At 36.1% G+C, this 18829-nt stretch overlaps 2 protein-coding genes across 2 annotated transcripts; both read left to right on the plus strand.

The window, feature by feature from the left end:
• The first annotated feature begins 1218 nt into the window (after positions 1–1218).
• Positions 1219–8401, plus strand: fads2 (fatty acid desaturase 2). Its single transcript, XM_014993848.2, has 13 exons — positions 1219–1366; positions 1630–1908; positions 4940–5050; positions 5230–5427; positions 5512–5613; positions 5680–5805; positions 5891–5951; positions 6031–6107; positions 6275–6372; positions 6624–6720; positions 7442–7521; positions 7638–7763; positions 7961–8401. Exons 2-13 carry the CDS (start codon positions 1699–1701, stop codon positions 8010–8012), a joined length of 1338 nt encoding a protein of 445 aa, XP_014849334.2. The 5' UTR covers positions 1219–1366; positions 1630–1698; the 3' UTR covers positions 8013–8401.
• Positions 8402–10422: 2021 nt separating this feature from the next.
• LOC106921860 (acyl-CoA Delta-4 desaturase-like) lies at positions 10423–17704 on the plus strand. The gene is made up of 13 exons (XM_014993845.2): positions 10423–10754; positions 11038–11279; positions 13021–13131; positions 13265–13462; positions 13549–13650; positions 13725–13850; positions 13937–13997; positions 14091–14167; positions 14415–14512; positions 15078–15174; positions 16216–16295; positions 16591–16716; positions 16934–17704. The coding sequence occupies exons 2-13, from the start codon at positions 11094–11096 to the stop codon at positions 16983–16985; spliced, it is 1314 nt and encodes a 437-aa protein (XP_014849331.2). The 5' UTR covers positions 10423–10754; positions 11038–11093; the 3' UTR covers positions 16986–17704.
• Positions 17705–18829: the final 1125 nt, after the last annotated feature.

The following is an 18829-nucleotide window of genomic DNA, read 5'->3' on the forward strand; positions in this document are numbered from 1 at the left end:
TCAAACTGGCACCTGGAGAGTTTTGAGATCGGGTCACAGACTTTGATGTTCCTTCAGCCATTCCTGAGCAGGTTTTGTGAGACCAAACACGTAGGTGTCAAAGTAACACCTATGTCAATATCAAAAACGCTGCACTGTAAAATGATTAGAAGTGTTACTCAGTTTCTCAAAACACACTTAGCTGCTCATAGGTGTTCATGGAAAAATGTTTTAGAAACTCGTATATTAAACTTACCAGACCTGTGACCAAAGGTGTGAGTGAATGTTACGGTTTCTGAAGGGAAACTAAATGTGGTGAATGTTACAAGAAACTGTCTGAGCTTGATAAACTGGCACTCTATAATCTGCCTCACTTTTCATTTTAAGAAAAGAGAAGGGTGGCTACAAAGGCTTTGTTGTTTTTAAAAGTGCATTACAAATACCCACTGCCTTTAAAATCAGCGTTAAGGAAGGTTAGTTTATTTATGTTTGATAACTTAACTTTAATGGTTCGTCGCCATTTCTCTTTGTTTTCCAACAGGTCAAATTTATACCATTTTGTACAGCCAGCTTGCTGAATATACTTAATGTGAGCTACACAACTTGACGTAAAATCGTAACGAAAAACGTTAGATATTAGAAATGCAAGAGACTGAATAGAAAAAAAACACAGACGATCCTGACAGTTAAAAATAAATGGCATAAAACACCAGAAAAACCACGAAAGAAACGGCAATTTAGTTTAAAAACACAAACGTAGCTTTGATTTTAATCATTTTATTGACATTAAAGCACGAGAAAATCACGAAAAAGATAGCAGTTTAATTTAAAATAATAATTTTAAAAAAAGTTTAAAACAATTATGCTGCATTTTAAACACTGCATCTTCGGAAAGTTGGTCTCACGTTTTGAGAAACGTATATCTCCACATGAACCGCAGTCCAGGGCATCAGGGGCATCAGGAAGGACGTGATAAGCATCTGTTTATGCTTTCTGAGAATGCCACCGCATCTCCTTTAGTCCGTGCCTGGGACAGACCCACGCCCCCCGGCTGAACTTTTTCCAGGATCACGCAGTTGACCCGGTGATGTCCAGAGGAGCAGCTCTCTGAGCCTATCGCGTATGCAGCAGCGGTTCGGTTCGTGATAACTGCGTGCTGATTGGCCAGAAAGGCTCGAATGATCCGCACGAAGTTCGTGCACCCGGTGGGGGTGAATGAGACGATGAGCGCAGCCTATGAGGGAAGGAAGCTGGAGGATGGGTTTTATGATGCTCGCAGTGAGAAAATGAATTCGTGCTGAGCTGGAGCAAACTTATTTAAACTGGTCTGGTGATGAGACTAAAACACAGAGGGACTTAAACCATCCAAATCTGATTAATAGCTACAGTAAGTTTTACACAGTTTGTCCTATTAATGTTATTACACGATAGCTGAAAAAAAAAATCGAAAAAACATTCAGGGATGATTTGATGGAATATTTTTTATGCATTTGATGTAAGTCTGGCTTGAAGAGTTGCTTTAACAGGCTCAGTCATAAATTCATAACGATGTCAATTCCCTTTTGTTGTTTTAATTAACTTGTGTCTCAGTGTGTTGCAGCATTTCCTTTAACAGATTATATTCTAAAGTTGTTTTTTTTCCCCCTCCAGGTGTGTGACAATCTGTGGTAAACTGGTCCTGAGCTTCAAGTGAGTCCAAAAGCAGCATCAGCAGGGGCGATGGGAGGTGGAGGACAGCAGACTGAGCCTGCAGAGCCTGGCAGCGGGAAAGCTTCAGGTGTTTACACCTGGGAGGAGGTGCAGAAACACTGCAGCAGAAAGGACCAGTGGCTGGTGGTCAACCGAAAGGTCTACAACATCACCCAATGGGCCAAACGGCATCCAGGAGGGTCTCGGATCATCAGCCACTATGCTGGAGAGGACGCAACGGTAACATCTCTAACCTCTCTTAAAAAACAAAAATTAAAAATAAAATCTCATTGCATGCAAATAAAGCTGTTCTTTTTTTTTTTTTTTTTACTTCCAACACATATTGAATATAATCAGATCTTTACTCACTTTTATCAATAGATCAACAGCCTCAGATAAATAATAATATATCACATATTACAAGTTCACTATTCATTTTATTAGAAAAAAGCTAAATTTAAGAACCTGTGTGCACTTCATGTTCATGTCACCTATGTAGACACAGAAATGTACAGAAGTAGTCCTCCTCTCTCTGACATTTAGTTATGAAGAAGCTTTGGTACATTTTTTATTTATTTATTTTTTTACAGTGTCACTCTGAACTTTGAATCATTGCATCTTTGTGCTTTGGATAATTTTCACAAAGCATGATCCAAATTCTGCCAAGTTTAATTGTCAAACAAATATCTTTGCATCTGATTCTAAAATGCTTTGAAGAGTTTACGGTAAAATCAACGGCTACAAGGTTTTCTCCAAGGATTGTGGCTGCAAAGCAAGCCCCCATCATCACCCCTCCACTACTGTGCTTTACTATTTTTTATGAGTTGCTTGTACGGATAAACCTTTGTGTTTGTTTGTTTGTTTTCACTCAATTGAGGTTTATTGTGCCTCAAAATCTTAGTTTAGACCACATTTCTCCAAAGAAAATTATTATTATTATTATTTTCATTTCTGGAAGACTTGATTTCTTGATTAAACTTCCAGTTAATCTGTTTTTTATGTTTTCCCACCTATGCTAGGCATTCCCATACACAGCATCTAGATGCTCATCTGAAACCCCAGACGTCTTTCATGTATGAGCTCATATCTGTCCTGAGCCACTGATAAGATAATGACCCAGCTGGCTGCTGCACATCAACTCATTCCTTTGAAAGCACCAAGCATGTCTCTATTATCCCACACATGGCTTCCACACTTTGGCTTTGTTTTCTGTTAAATAAATAATGAGACGGTGTAATATGTCATGTCTTGTTTATCTAAGGTTTGGCTGACCTCATTAAGACTATTTAGTATGTCTATATAGAAAACCTGCTTTGGCTAAATTTCTCTTTGCCAAATCAGCAAAATTCACAATGCAATAATAGAAACAGCAAAACAAAAATCTTTATAACATTAAAATTAAATAATAAGCTAAATTATATCATTCATTCAGTTTATAAAAGTGAAACTGATATTATATAGATTTATTATACACAATGATATGCATTCAAGCATGCAAATATCTGTAAATTTAAATGATATGACTTACAACTAATGAAAACCTCCTAAAAAAAAGTTTATCAAAAGATTAGACCAATGCAAATATTTTTATTGCAAAATTGCCTTATCTTGCGTACACAATCATACGGGGGACTGTTGACGCAACATCTGTCCGACAGACAGTCGTGTGGCTTCTCCTCCCCATAAAATGTTATTGCTAAAGAAGTTGACTTTTAGTGCCTCATGAAAGCATATTGATCTAAAGTTCAGAGGAAGTGGAAAAGTACACAAACAATAGTACAAGCAAAGCTCATTCAGAATTATAGGGTGGATTTACAGTGAACTGTAACTGCATTCAAAGCTACAGGAGCCACCATATCTCAGAAACTGGCTACAAATGTTGTATTTCTTGCATTAGGCCACTTGTAAGGCCTCTCCTTAGCCCAATCACCAGAGACATGATTGGGCTAGGGAGAAAATAGACAGGACTATTGTCCACAGAACTATTTTTAGATCAAAGTACATTCTGTTTTTATTTCACTTAGAAATCAAGGTCAAAGAGTCTGTAGGAGGAGTGGAGAAACAGTTGTTTGATCTCTAATTTGAAGGTTTCAAGTCAGCTGTAACTTGAGGTGCCATGTCATCAGCTACTGTTATATTTTTATCAAGTCAAAGGTCAGAGCAGTCGTCTACCAGAAAATTTTACAGCACTTTGTGCTTCGTTGTGCTGACAAGCATTTCTGGTTTAATGACTGTGGAATCACATGCCTGATTGGCCAGCAAACTCTCCTGACTCTCCATGCGGGATCTAAGGGATCTTTGCAAGAGGAAGACCATGACGATCCAACAATGCAGATTTGCAGAGGGTCGTCTGTCACGACATGCGCTTCCTCAGTGCCACAGTAGCTCCACACAGTGATCGCCTCCATGCCGCTCCACACTGATTTAAGGAAGTAATTCAATACTTCCTTCATAGGTTACTATAGTTCAGGCTTTAGATGTATTCCTAAATGAATCAAGTTTGATCTTTGTCCGGTGATGTCACGTGAACATTGGTGTGAACTTTAATAAACTCATCACCCCATGGCTAACATCTCTAAATATGAGTCAGACCAGCTGCAGTTTGTTTATGCTCTTCTTTATTGCCATTCTAGATAATAAGAAGGAAAACTTACTTAGATATGGATTGTCACCTAAGGAACATTAATTAATAGATATTCTTGTTTTTCTTTTTATTAATTATAGAAAGTAAAATCAACTCTACCAAAAACAGCTTCTCACACTCATTTGTTCCTGGCAACGTTACAGAAACACACGATAAGCAATCTGCACTCTTTTGAATACGTCTAGAATTTTCTTATTTTTCCATTTTATTCATGTCCTTAATTAAATATGAATTAAATTCCTATTTGAGAGATATTTACATGTATTGTGTCTACAGAGTTGACTGACAACCATTCAGTTTGTGTGTTTCTTGTGATGCAAATACACACAACCCAGAACTATTTTTGTGAAATCCTGCAGTCCAAATTCTTTGTTCATGACTCATTCCAGATGTGTTTTGTTAGTCCAATTAATAAACCTCAAGCTCTTTATCTCAAATATGAACAAATGCTATGGCTTCAAATAGCAAAACCTTATTAAAAAAATCAAGAAATGGTTCATACACCATAAATATAAACAAATAGTGCTATGTTTTGTGCAGTCCTTTAGTATATCAGCTCATTTTGGTCACTTTTGGAGGGGTAATTGTTTAAAAAAAAAAAACAATATGCATTTGCTTGCTCTACAGGAGGCTTTCAGTGCCTTTCATCCAGATCTGAAGTTTGTGCAGAAGTTTCTGAAGCCTCTACTGGTCGGAGAGCTGGCGGTGACAGAGTCAAGCCAGGACGGGGGAAAAAACGTGAGTCTTTACATTGAAACCTGATCTGTGTTTGCAGCATCAAACCCCCATTGTTTCAAGCTGAATAACATGTTCTTAATATTCTTAGTGCAACTGAAATTTTTTTGCTTTATTTCAACAGTTTTACATCTTAGTAAAGCTGTAAAAAACAAACAAACTATTTTATTCTCTGCTTCCAGGCAGCCATCATAAAGGATTTTGAGTCTTTGCGCGCCCAGGTGGAGAAGGAAGGACTTTTTAAAGCCAAACCTTTATTCTTCTGCCTCCATCTGGGTCACATCCTGTTGCTGGAGGCCCTGGCCTGGCTGATGGTCACGTACTGGGGGACGAGCTGGACGATGACGCTACTGTGTGCACTGATGCTGACAATATCTCAAGTAATTTAAACTCATCGACTATTTTTAATTTTTTGTTGTTTAGAAGGTAAATCTCATGATGCTATTTTACCTTCTTACCTGCAGTCACAGGCTGGATGGCTGCAGCATGACTTTGGTCACCTTTCTGTCTTCAAGAAGTCAAGGTGGAATCATTTGGTTCACAAGTTTGTCATTGGACACTTAAAGGTGACTGTGTAGGTTTCTGCCCTTTGAATAATTTCTGCATGGATGCTAACAGAGGGGTTTTTATAGGGCGCTTCAGCCAACTGGTGGAACCACCGACATTTCCAGCATCACGCCAAACCAAACATCATGAAGAAAGATCCCGACGTCAACATGTTGGCTGTCTTTGTACTGGGAAAGACTCAACCAGTGGAGGCAAGCAGCTGAAAGGAAAAATGTTTCACATGATGCAAACTGTCATGTAGCTGCTCACCCATCGCTGTCCTTCTCTCTGTCACAGTACGGCATTAAGAAGATCAAACACATGCCCTACAATCACCAGCACAAATACTTCTTTCTCGGTATGCTTGTTGGGAGTCATTAAAAGCTAATTAGAAAATTATAATAGCTTTCCAGGAATAATGAATATTTCTTTTGCAGTGGGACCTCCGCTGCTCATACCGATTTATTTTCACATGCAGATAATGAACACCATGATTACTCGTCGCGACTGGGTGGTAAGTTTTCCAGACACCGCGCGGTGCAGAATCATTACATAAGTCGGAATGGGATTTCAATTTAAGCCTACCTAAAACACATATTTGGCCACCACACAAGACGAATGACAAATGATTCTTCACAATAAAAAAAAGTTTTTAGATTATCTGAATCTTTTGTTTTGCAGGACTTGGCTTGGTCCTTGTCGTACTACTTTCGCTATTTCTACTGTTATTCCCCTCTGTACGGCTTTCTTGGCTCATTTGCACTCATGATGTTTGTCAGGTAAGTGTTCTGAAGAAAACTGAGAAAAATTGCTGGGTGAGGTCTGTTTTTATGTTTATTGTCAGTTAATTGTAAATGAGACAACACTTGATTTTAATTTTGTTTGTTATATTTATGCTAGTTCCACAACTGATGTTATTTCATTCTCAAAAGCATCATTCCATACTAATTTGCTATTGTAAAATAATTTCCCATTTTGGGCTTTTACCCCACATGAACACCATGTTTGCGTTTCATTGCTTGTTTTGCAGGTTTTTAGAGAGTCACTGGTTTGTGTGGGTAACTCAGATGAATCACATACCAATGGAGATTGAGTATGAGAAGAACCAGGACTGGCTGACCATGCAGGTGCCTGCTTTAATAAAAGAAAACCATATAACTGTCATAATAAAGATTTGTATTCTGCTGATGTTGCTTGTCTGCAGAACTCAACCTCCTCAAACAATTTGGCTCCTATAATCTGTTGAGCTGCTTCAAACACAGGCTTGATAATCATTTCAATCATACAAATGATGTGGCTTTGTAAGGCTAATTTACTGGGGGAAAAAATTGTATTTATTTTTTATTTACAAACAGAATAGTTTTGATGTTTTACTAAAACTTTGAGTAATATGGCATATGTCGGAAATTTCTTTGGATGGGACTGCAGTTTTTTCTGCAGTTCTGAAGCGTATGTCTGTTTTAATGCAATCTTGGCAGCAGGTAATAAACCTAATCTCACCAGATTAAGATAGGAAACTATTGATAAAGTGTAGATATTGTGGGTTAATAAATGTGCCACGAGCCTGACCAAAAGGTTTCTTGTTCTCTGCTCATTAGTCTATTGCACCCTGTAAGCTGAAGACACTCATCAATACATGATCGTTGACTTGTAATCTGTGTACAAAGACTGTACACTCTAAATATTGACTTAGTTCAGGTTGATGCGTTTTACCGTGCTTTGTTTTATTGCTAGCTTTAATACACTAATTAATCTCGCCTATAAACTACAGCTACCCAGCAGATGAACTGCTGGGTAGCAGTTCAATGATGTATCAACATATCTAGAGTCTTGTCTCATCTTTTTCAGTTACAAGCCACATGTAATATTGAGCAGTCCCTGTTCAACGACTGGTTTAGTGGACACCTCAACTTCCAAATCGAACACCAGTAAGTCAAGACGATTTTGCGCTTCAGATGAGTGTAAGATTTTTCAAACTCACGCAGAAAAATGCTGAGACATCACAAATGAGGATTCATCTGTTATTTATTGTCTTTTTCTTCAGTCTGTTTCCCATGATGCCGCGCCACAACTACCACCTGGTGGTCCCGCGGGTCCGTGCAATGTGTGAGAAGCACGGGGTCCCTTATGAAATTAAGTCTTTGTGGCGAGGAATGGCTGATGTTGTCAGGTAATAATTCACAGGGTGAATCTGCAAAATGTGTAAAAATAAAAATGTCCTTAATAAATATAAATATCATGAGAATAAATGCACAAATCCTTCTTTTTGTTACCTCTCATTATAGAAAACAGCTGCTTGTCAGATCCAAAATGTTTTGCGATTTACTAAAATTTAGTTTTGTCTCCTTTTTTTCTCTTTTTTCTTAGCTCATTGAAAACTTCTGGGGAACTCTGGCTCGATGCGTATCTTCATAAGTGATGAAATGTTTCTAAATGGACTGAGATTTTTCTCTATCCGATCTGCGTGGCTGAAAATCAAGTTATACCTCTGACTTTGCTGGTGTTAAATTAGAACTTTAGAGGGTTGTTGTTGTTTTTTTGTTTTTTTTTTGCCTTTTTTAATAACAGAGTTGCTATGCTTACCGTGCATGAAGCATTTATTATATTTCTTTTTTTGATTAACCGTAGTGGAATGTGAACTGGACAATACAGTAAATTAATTTATTTTCTTGTTAAGAAAATCAATGAAAAATGAATAATTTTTAATACAGACAAACATAAAAGATGTTTTTAATCCATATAAACTTTCTTCTGTCAGTCCTTCAGCTGTAACTGTAATTGATCTTCAAATAAACAATGAAATGCTGACCTGCTCATGTACCTTCTTTTTTATCTTTGCTGTTAAACTAAACCATGCATCTTTTTTCTTAAGGATAGTTTAGTTGACAGGTGTGCTAGAAATCTGCTTTGTTGCACCAGCAATGGTTGCTTTCACAGAAAAGCATCAAATCATCTTTGAGCTGCATTAAAATGGTTTCACATGTGCAAAACTGCAGCTGCACCCGAAAGCGTCTTTGAGTTAAGAGACTGAATTACAGTTAGAAACGGTTCGCTTTTATCGTTTCAATAAGAAACCAAAAAATTGCAGTCAGTCTGAATTTGCTTCTGTTGCAACATAAGGTATTGCAGTAGTTACAACAAATTACATCTATAAATAAATCCTCTTTAAAGAAATTTTACACATTTGAATATAAAACCAAAATTTATTTAAAAAAATAATAATAATTGCGCAGTCATTGGTAATAAAGTGTATTTTACTGCTTGGTAATGTTTCAGACAAGTAAATGGTGGCAGAATTATTTAAAAACACACACGAAAACAACATTGACCTCACTCCTTGCACCCAAAACATAAAACCTTGCACATTTTATAAAGCTACCATGTTTTTCTCCTGAGAAATTCAAATAGCTGACTCATCGCAAAATGAATTATGATTTAGACAACATCAATAAAAGTAACACTGATGAATGTATTTGAAATATGTGGACTAGTTGTGGAAAGTTTGTTCTATATCAGGTGACCACGGTGACCATGGCATGACTGATTGTGCACCAGCCTTATCTTTATTTCTTCAGGAAAGTTTTGCAAAGGATAAAGGTGTGCATGAGTACAGAACATGATCTTACTGCATGATAAACTTGTGTCCTATTAAAGAACTTTCTTAAGGTCCAGCATGACATGGCAGGGTGAGGTAATATTGCTCCTCATTAAATTTGTTTTGGACTTTGTGAAGCTTGCCATCTCGACCTGAGATGGAGCAAAACATCCTCAAAGCATAACTGATACAATTGATAAACATAAATTGACATTTTCAGCCATCACAAAGTAACACAGAGAGTAGAGTGGACGGAAGATAATGTACGATATGTTTTTTTTTTTTAATCACCATCTATGCCGAGTCAACGCTTTGCAGAACCAACTTTTCCTGAAGTGCTAGCATCATTTCCAGGGTTTCTTAAGCCTACCACAAACAGATTTAAAAAAAAATCTATTTCTATTCTCTATTTTGTTTCCTTTTTTAAACCCTTTTATGTTGTAAAGTTGCTCAAGTAAAAACCGACTGAATTCAAAGCATCGAATGTCAATTTCCAAATCAGATTCCACATTGAATTTTTACAATCCAAAGAGGCATTTTTGCTCTTTACTTTAATGAATAAAATTGTACTAAGAACATGATCCAGTTTTCAAGAAAACCTAACATAAAGTCCTTGTTATTGTTGAATTAAATAGTAAATAATGTCTATTTAACAGATTTGGAGAAAATAAAAATGGCCTACTTTTACAAGAAGACAAAAAGGGCAATTTTATTTCAATGGAAAGCTCTGTATTTACGGAAAGTGAAGAAATAACATGTATTTTCGAACTTAATGACAAAATACAAAACCTAAAGAAAATATTTTTTCTGTCACTAAAGCATCCACTAATGCATCATTCTATTATTTCATGCTATATAAAAGAAGCTTGATCCAACTAAAATAAAAATATGACTTTTTTTTTTACCTTAAAGTTTAATTATTTAATATTTACTTCTGCAGAGTAATTTTTTGCTATGTTCCCCTACAATCATCTAAAAGTTTCTAGCTTCACAGTTCTTTGCCAAGACTCAACAGCCCTTTGTTTTGACTCTCATTCTTAGCATCATTAAAATGTTTTAAACAAGTTTTAGACATTTTTCTTTCAGCCACATGATCATCAAAACTTGATGGCAAGTTCCCACGTGTTAAATTAATAATAAGGAGTCCAGCAAAACGAGAGGCTGAAATGCTGCATATCAGTTTATTTCAGTGAGTTACACCCGGCAGTTGCTTCACTGCATTAGTTTATCGTTTTTCTGGGAAACGTCCAGCATCTCCAAAGTTACGTGAGACACACCTCCCCTGCTGATTATTTTCTCTTTGCGCTCTCAGACGACCCTGTATGTTTATTGCGCCCCTGATGCCCCGACCAAGCCATCTGAAATGGATGAAAGGTGCGCGCTGATTGGTCAGAAAACCTCGAATGATACGCTCGAAGTTCGCGCTGTGGAAGGAGGGTGACTAAGCAGAGGGAACGAACTGATGGCTTTTATGGTCTTTCTTTTTTAAAAGTCGGTCTTTGCGAGGGGAGAAAATAACGTGAACAGGTCTGTGGACGTGACTGAAGTCCGGAGAAAAGCAACAGTGTAAGTTTTTTATTATTATTATTATTGTTTTTTTCTCTAATGTCGCTTAACAACCATGTAAAAAGAAAAAAGAAAAAAAAAAGTTCTACGGCATACCTATAAACCACATATTTAGAATGATTTAGAATGTACTATGCATGTTTGAAAAGCAGCCAAAACGGCACATTTTCCTTTCTGCGTGTATGGTTTTACACAGATTTTTAGATGCATGCATGACTGTCTTTTAAAAACTAAGGTAATTATTAATTATGTCGCGCCGTTTTGTCTAACGTCATGTGTTTAGCGCTCAGCTGCAGGTTCCCGGATCCAGAGACAGCAGCAGCAGCAGGAGAGAGGAGTATGGGAGTTGGAGGCCAGCAGACTGAAGCTGCAGGTGTTTTCTCCTGGGAGGAGGTCCAGAAGCACCGCAGCAGAAATGACCGGTGGTTGGTCATCAGTCGAAAGGTTTACAACATCTCTCAGTGGGCCAAAAGGCACCCAGGAGGATCTCATGTCATCGGCCAATATGCCGGAGAGGATGCTACGGTAAGCATGCCTCCTCTTTAGGATGCAGTCATAAACTAACAGTTAACATAAAAGCTTATTAAAAAAAAGTACTGTCTGGTCTTTTGAAGCAGTTAGATATGCACTTTATTAAAACATTGCATTGGGATTCAACAAGAATGAGAGAATATGAGTGGCTCATACAGTACTGCAGCTATTTAATATAATAAAAGGTACAGTTACAGAGCATTACAAAATTATTACTTTAGCGTCTGATTGCATGGTCTAACACGGTGGACACATTATTATCTCTGTGCTCCCAATGTTGAATAAGCTCTGCACTGGTGGTACACTTCAGGGGAAGACTCCTGTTATTTGGTGGATTTTATTTACATCCAGTTTCTTTGTGACACCTGAACCTGAAAAGCTGTTTTTTGAAGTGCAATATTCTTAGCATTAATTTCCCACTTCAGGCGAAAAGAAGGATGACTTGAGCATTAAATGTTGCTAACATAAGATGAAATGAATATATTACATCAATTTGACTGACAGTGTGAATTAAGCTGCACTTCTAATGGCAGTAAACAAGAGGAGTTTTTACATAGCAGATTTTCTTAGATTATAAAGCTCAATGCCAGGAAATCCCCTCTAAAAAAATTACATTTTAAAAATTTAATTTAAAAATAAAAGATTTTTTCTATTACATTTTAAATGTAATTTTTTTTACTTTTACATTTAATTTTGAAAATTATGTTTTAAATTAAATTAAAAAAAAATAATTTTGTGCTATTAAATTTTACATTTTTATGTTTTGAAAATGTAAAATGTCCAAATAAAGGCTCAAGACCCACGATTTGTAAATATTAGCATTTCTAACAAGCTAACATGCTGTTAAAGTGTCATTGGGTCATTTACATGATTGAGGACAATTTTCTTTGCTGAACTTTTAATTTAGCCCTGCATTTTAGCATAAACAAAAAGTAAAAACAAAAACAACTGTAAGAGGGCAAACACTTTTTCACAATTATACCTCATGGAGAAACTTTTTTAGCATCAATACCAGAAAGACCACCAAAGAGAAAACTGTGCCAGCGATGACCACTGAAGGCGTCATAATAAAGGACCAACAAAGGGCAAAGAACTGATTAGTGGCAGATGTTGAATTAGTGAGGAGACACAGTGACCCCCTGGGTTTCAAAATTACAGACTGTGGTGAAGGCAAGCCGTCAGATTTTTCTGCGGACATTTATTTATGCAAAGAGGCCAAAACTGTAGCTAAAAATGTCCCAATTTGCATAGATTGTGACAAGGTCGAAACTCCAGCTAGACTTGTGGCGGGTGGAACAACTTTATGAGGCTAAAAGGTTTTAGCTTCTGGCCTTTTTAAAGGAAGGAAATACAAATCAGCCAGGGACATCCTTCACTTACAATAAGTTCCCAAAGGGAGGACTTGAATGGTGTTGTTGAATTCTTCAATTAGTGATCATTTAACATTTTTCTTATGACATAAATCTGACAATTATATAAAAGCCTGATATAATTTTCTTGTCACAGTTTGCCAATATAAAAGATTAAAGGTAAATATTTTAGCACAATGATCTTTGTTTATCAGGTTTTGTCATTCATTTGTTTTTATAAATATATCATAAAAGCAGAAGTGAAAATCAGAATGTGGTGGTGTATGAAATAACACAAGTTTGAGGAAAATATCTTTTGTGTTACAGGGCATTTTCCTCTACTCCAAGCTGTACTAATAACATGATTTCTCTTTTATATTTTTCAGGAGGCTTTCACAGCTTTCCATCCTGATCAAAAGTTTGTGCAGAAGTTTCTAAAGCCTCTACTGATTGGAGAGCTGGCAGCGACAGAGCCAAGCCAGGACGGAAACAAAAATGTACAAATAATTCAAGTCTCACAAGAATCTCAGATAACTCACACAATATTTACTCATTCACAAATTAGTTTTTTTTTTTTTCATAAAAGGCATTAACAAAACATCGTTACAGCTTCCCTTTTCTCTGCCACAGGCAGCCATCATACAGGATTTTGAAACTTTACGCACCCAGGTGGAGAAGGAAGGACTTTTTAAAGCCAAACCTTTGTTCTTCTGCCTCCATCTGACTCACATCCTGCTACTGGAGGCTCTCGCCTGGATGATGGTCTGGTACTGGGGAACAAGCTGGACTCTGACCTTACTGTGCGCTGTCATGTTGGCAACATCTCAAGTGAGTTCAACAAAATTGCCTGCCACATGAAGATTAAATCACCTTAGATTATAGAAAATATTGTTGTTGTTTTTTTTTTTTGCCAGGCGCAGGCTGGATGGCTGCAGCATGACTTCGGTCACCTCTCTGTCTTCAAGAAGTCCAAGTGGAATCACCTGGTCCACAAGTTTGTTATTGGACATTTAAAGGTAACCTTTGTAGTTTTGACCTTTTACGTTTTTTGGTAATTTTTTCTTGTTTTTGAGAGTCCTGTGTTTTACAGGGAGCTGCTGCCAGCTGGTGGAATCACCTGCATTACAATCATCATGCCAAACCAAATGTCCTGAGCAAAGACCCTGACGTCAACATGTCGGGCGTCTTTGTTCTCGGATGTGTTCAGCCTGTAGAGGCAAGCAGCTGGAAGAAGATTTGTTTTAAGTGTTTTAAGAAATTCGTAGCAGCTCACAAACTGTTTTCTCCTTATTTCTCTCACAGTACGGCATGAAGAAGATCAAACACATGCCCTACAATCACCAGCACCAGTACTTCTTTTTATGTATGTTTGTCAGAAGTCATGGAATATGAGAAATGAGATGAACAATTTTTCATGACAAAAATAAATAATCATAATGATTTACCTCTGTTTCAGTGGGGCCGCCTCTTCTCGTCCCAGTCATCTTCAACCTGCAAAATCTAAACGTCATGATTTCTCGCCGAAACTGGGTGGTAAGATTTTGGACCGTATGCTTTGCAGTGCATGTAATTACTTACATTTCTAAAAAAAAAGGCGCAAATGGTATAAGTTTATGTGAGTATATCACTTTAATGTATTTTATTGACACAGGACAACATAAAGTATTTTCAAGAGTATTTTTGTCTTTTTTATCAGGATTTGCAAACATGAAAACATGAAAAAAAATATGTTTTAAACAATGAAATTTTGTTTATCCTCTTTTTTTTTGGTCATTTAAAGGATTTGGCTTGGTATTTGTCCTTTTATATTCGATATTTCTGCTGTTATGTGCCCCTATATGGCGTTTTCGGCGCTGTGGCTCTTAACCTCTTTGTTAGGTAAGAATTTGAATTGTTAATTATTTAGTCATTTGTTGCTTGCTTGTTAATGTCATTCATTTAGCAACTGATTAAAAATATTCCCAAATGTTTCCAGAAGTTCTTTCTATTATTTGTGTCTAAAAAACAGTTAAAAATAATTTATATACTGTCATTAAATACTCCTTGTTATTAAGTGTTTCATATTGTTGTTGACCAATTCCTAATCATTATCTGAACCACAGTGCAGCTTATTTTTCTTAGCAGTGACATTCTTTTTTTATAATAATTAAGAAAAATAATAATGATGATAATGCTAATATTTAATTCACAATTTATGTAGACATTAAATATTGTTTTTATTTTACTCTGACCGTGGACGGATCAACCAGTTTTAACAGAACAAAAGATCCTGACCTCTGAGTCACATTGTGGTTGATGTTTGTTAAATTCACATAACCTTTATGAATGTATATTAGACCATTGCATTGGGTTTTCTGCTATCTTAATAAAAAAATGTCAAAAACTGCAAATGTATGAAATGTAGAATCTTTAGACGACATTTTTAAAATTGTTCATTTTGCAGGTTTTTGGAGAGTCACTGGTTTGTCTGGGTGACTCAGATGAACCATCTTCCAATGAATATAGATCATGAAAAGAACAGAGACTGGGTTACTATGCAGGTACATTCTTTTTTTATATATAAAAATGTATATTTATTAAATACATATGTCCATAATATATAATTTTAACAAGGAAATATTTAATCTTGCATGTGAGAAGAGAGACAGACCAAATGATTGACATTCTGCATCTGTGTCCAATGCAGACCTCTGACCTTAGTTTTTATTATCCTTTGTGCTGTATTACTTTGTCTACCTTACCTGACCCAGAATCCCCTTAAGCTGTCTCCTCACTCGTTAACGTTGCTCACAGTAGAATCTGAAACTTTCTTCAAGTCAAGTTAAGCCTAACTACAAACGTACATATTTTCCTACATTTCTGGTTTTAATTCAGCAAAGGTGTCTCTGTGACTCACTGATCTGGCTGGCCAGACCACAAATGCAGTTCACACTTTTTAGATGTCTACCTAACAACTGTCAAACATGTATTACTTTTCTTTTGCACTACTTTGTGCTCCATTATCACTTTTTTTTGCCTTCTACCTCATCAGCTAAGCAATTACAGCCGCTGTGCTTTACAAATAGATTAAAAAAGCCAGAAAGTAAATTGTGTGATTCACAGAGAAAGTTCGAACAAACTGCTCAAATCATCATCATTAAATTAAAAACATTTTACTTAGAAAACTAATCTCTGTCAACCTATAATTTAAAGCACTAAAGATTCAATTTCGTGCTGGCAAACTGAGCATAGTGTTTCATTTACCATCCAGACTGGCATTTAACGTCTATAAGCTCATTTCAGAGGCTTCTGTTCATCACGCTAAATGAGATTCATTTATTAAGAAACAAACTTTACATTAACTTATATTCCCATTGCAGCTACTCAAAAGTTATTGACTCAGGGAAACAATCAACTAAAATAATATTAATTATTCAGGATATTATGTTCTCACAAACTTCACAGCAACACTTTTTTGCTCTGTTAGTTGTGGAAATGCTCCACTGTGGTTCTAAGAAATGTCTTGACACACGTAAAGGACTTTGCTGTGTGTTAGAGTCTATGAGGGAATATTTGTTGATTTGCACAATTTTCTGTTTCAGCTACAAGCCACATGTAATATAGAGAAGTCCTTCTTCAACGACTGGTTCAGCGGACACCTCAACTTTCAAATCGAACACCAGTAAGTCGACAGCGGTTTATTGTCTTTTGCAAGACAAATATGGATACTAATAAGGTTTCCACTCAGATCAAAGACACTGACAGATATCTTAGTTGGCATTTAAAATGCTTCATGTGACGTTAGCGATGTTAGCACTTTGAGTTCTCTATTGTTTCTGATTTAATATCGCCATTCTTCAGTGGGTGGGGTATGAAATTTGGTCTTAAACTATTAGAGATTTAAAGCTCTACTATTAATCACGTCAGTTGGTTTGACTTTGACTCTTCTAATAATTTAATTCAAAATTTTTTTTAAGTCTGTTTCCGAGAATGCCGAGGCACAACTACCACCTGGTTGCTCCGAGGGTCCGTGCGCTGTGTGACAAGCACGGGATCTCTTACCAGATGAAAACGTTGTGGCGAGGCATGACTGACGTCGTCAGGTAATAACTCAGACAGGATAGGCAGTTGAAGCAGAAACTCACATTTATTTAAACTAAATTGAAAATAGTCCTTCAGCTGATTTAAAATGCATGAGCAGAGCAGTGACGGCAGAGATAATATGTCTTCTTCCAGTTCACAACACTTCTCGCCTGCTCCCCAGCCTGGTTACAAACTGATGTTTTCCATTTTTTTTCCCCCCTTCTTGCTTTTTTGCAGTTCACTGAAAACTTCAGGTGATCTCTGGCTTGATGCCTATCTTCATAAATGAAGAGCTGCTTATAAATCAAGTTTTCTTCTTTCGCATCAAAAACGTGTGTTGAGAATTAAAAAAAAAAAAACTGAAAATGTGACTTATTTCACCATTTTTGAAGATGGTGTTGTTAATGGACTGAAAAACTATTTAAAGCTTATAGGATTTTAAATGTAAAGCTTATAGGATCATCTTAAAATATATTTAAAATTGAAGATAATTTAATTATTTTTAATTAAGTTATCTTAATTTAAATAAGATAATTAATTCAATGTTTTCTTGGTAAACATTTTCAGTCAGAGGGACTGAAATAAGACCGTTAATATTGTTACTTTTTTTTCCAATAGTAATAAGTAACATTGCTCATTCTGTCATACAAAGGTTAAATATTATCAAATCTCATAACCTCCATTTTGCTTTCTTCAGTTATAGACCTGCAACCTTTTAAATAATGTTGTTCTTTGTTGCACAATAAACAAGTTGTTGTCTCCTACAACACTTATTGTTATTACTGGAGAGGCAAACATAAGAAATATTCTCTAAAAAAATAATGATCAGATTTTTGTTATATTTTGTAAATAACTTGGCATTGTAGACTTATTAACTGATGTGTTGTAATGTAAAGGAATTTTAGCAATCGTGACAAAAGTTATTAAGTGAAATAACAGTGAAATGATTTATGCACCCATAGATGTTGCAAAAAAAGTACCAATAAAACATTTTGTATTTTTCTGCTTTCCTATGTGTCAATTATTTTTGCCATAAAACACAAAATCAAGTTCAATGAAACCCTGCAGAGAGATAGTCCATGCTTTAAACAAAGCATATTTTAAGTTGTTGCAAGATTCAACTAACCATGCCTACAGAAATGACAAGTTTAGCACATATGCATAAGGAAGGACGTTTTGGGGAGGTTCCCTCAAGACAAAACAATATGAATGACAGTGGAAAAATAACATTTGACAAGGATTTGTTAATCCAAAAAACGTATTGCCATCAAGAAAACAGTTAGAAGAGGAATCACAAGAGGTAAGGGTGAAACTTTTAAAGCACAGAAACCTGTGACTTGTTTGGTGTTTTATAAAAATTGTGTATAGTTGAGGAAATGAGCACTTTTGGAACTTGAAGGATCACGTCTTTATTTGAAAAAACATGTCATCTGAAGCTTACATGTATTTTTTCTATGTTTTTCTTGACTGTCCCCTCCACATAGACAGTATGATGTGAAGAGATTAAACATTATAAAGGGACACCAGCATCTGCATCACAAAGCAGCTTTAGGAACCTCGGACTGTACGGACTGACAAAAATAACTGGAGATAACAAAATGCAGTTTTTCAAGTAGTTTTTCATTGATTAATTTTAAAAAGTTATCCAGAACAAGCTGGCCCCATTTGAAAAAGGAAATACATTATTTACTGAAATATTGTCTTGTGATGATTTGTATCTTTTGAAGTGAAGGAAAACTTCACTTTTTCCAATATAGTTTGGAAGAGATGAATCCCTAAACAATAAAAACATTACCCATAGTACCACATACATGCTTTTTTTTTTTTTGCATCTCTTCAGCCACATGAAATAGACATAAATAGCTGATTGTTCACTGTGGGAATCTGGGTCATGCTGCGGCTGACCAGAGCTCCCGATGAATACATCGTCTCCAGTTACCATTTCTTTATTAGCGGATTGTGTTTCCTTGCAGCACTGACTGTCCACTGAGTGTTAATGTGCAGAAAATGTGTTTTTTTTCCCCCACTAAAAAATATTTTACATGATATACAAAAAGGATTTAAGCATGTTTTTCATTATACTCTCAATTTTGCAATAAGATTAGCTGTTTTGATTAGCTGCAGGCAAGAAAT

The sequence above is a fragment of the Poecilia mexicana genome, unplaced genomic scaffold (genome assembly GCF_051168715.1).
Source record: "Poecilia mexicana isolate PSO_F unplaced genomic scaffold, ASM5116871v1 scaffold_6, whole genome shotgun sequence".
NCBI classification, from domain to species: Eukaryota; Metazoa; Chordata; class Actinopteri; order Cyprinodontiformes; family Poeciliidae; genus Poecilia; species Poecilia mexicana.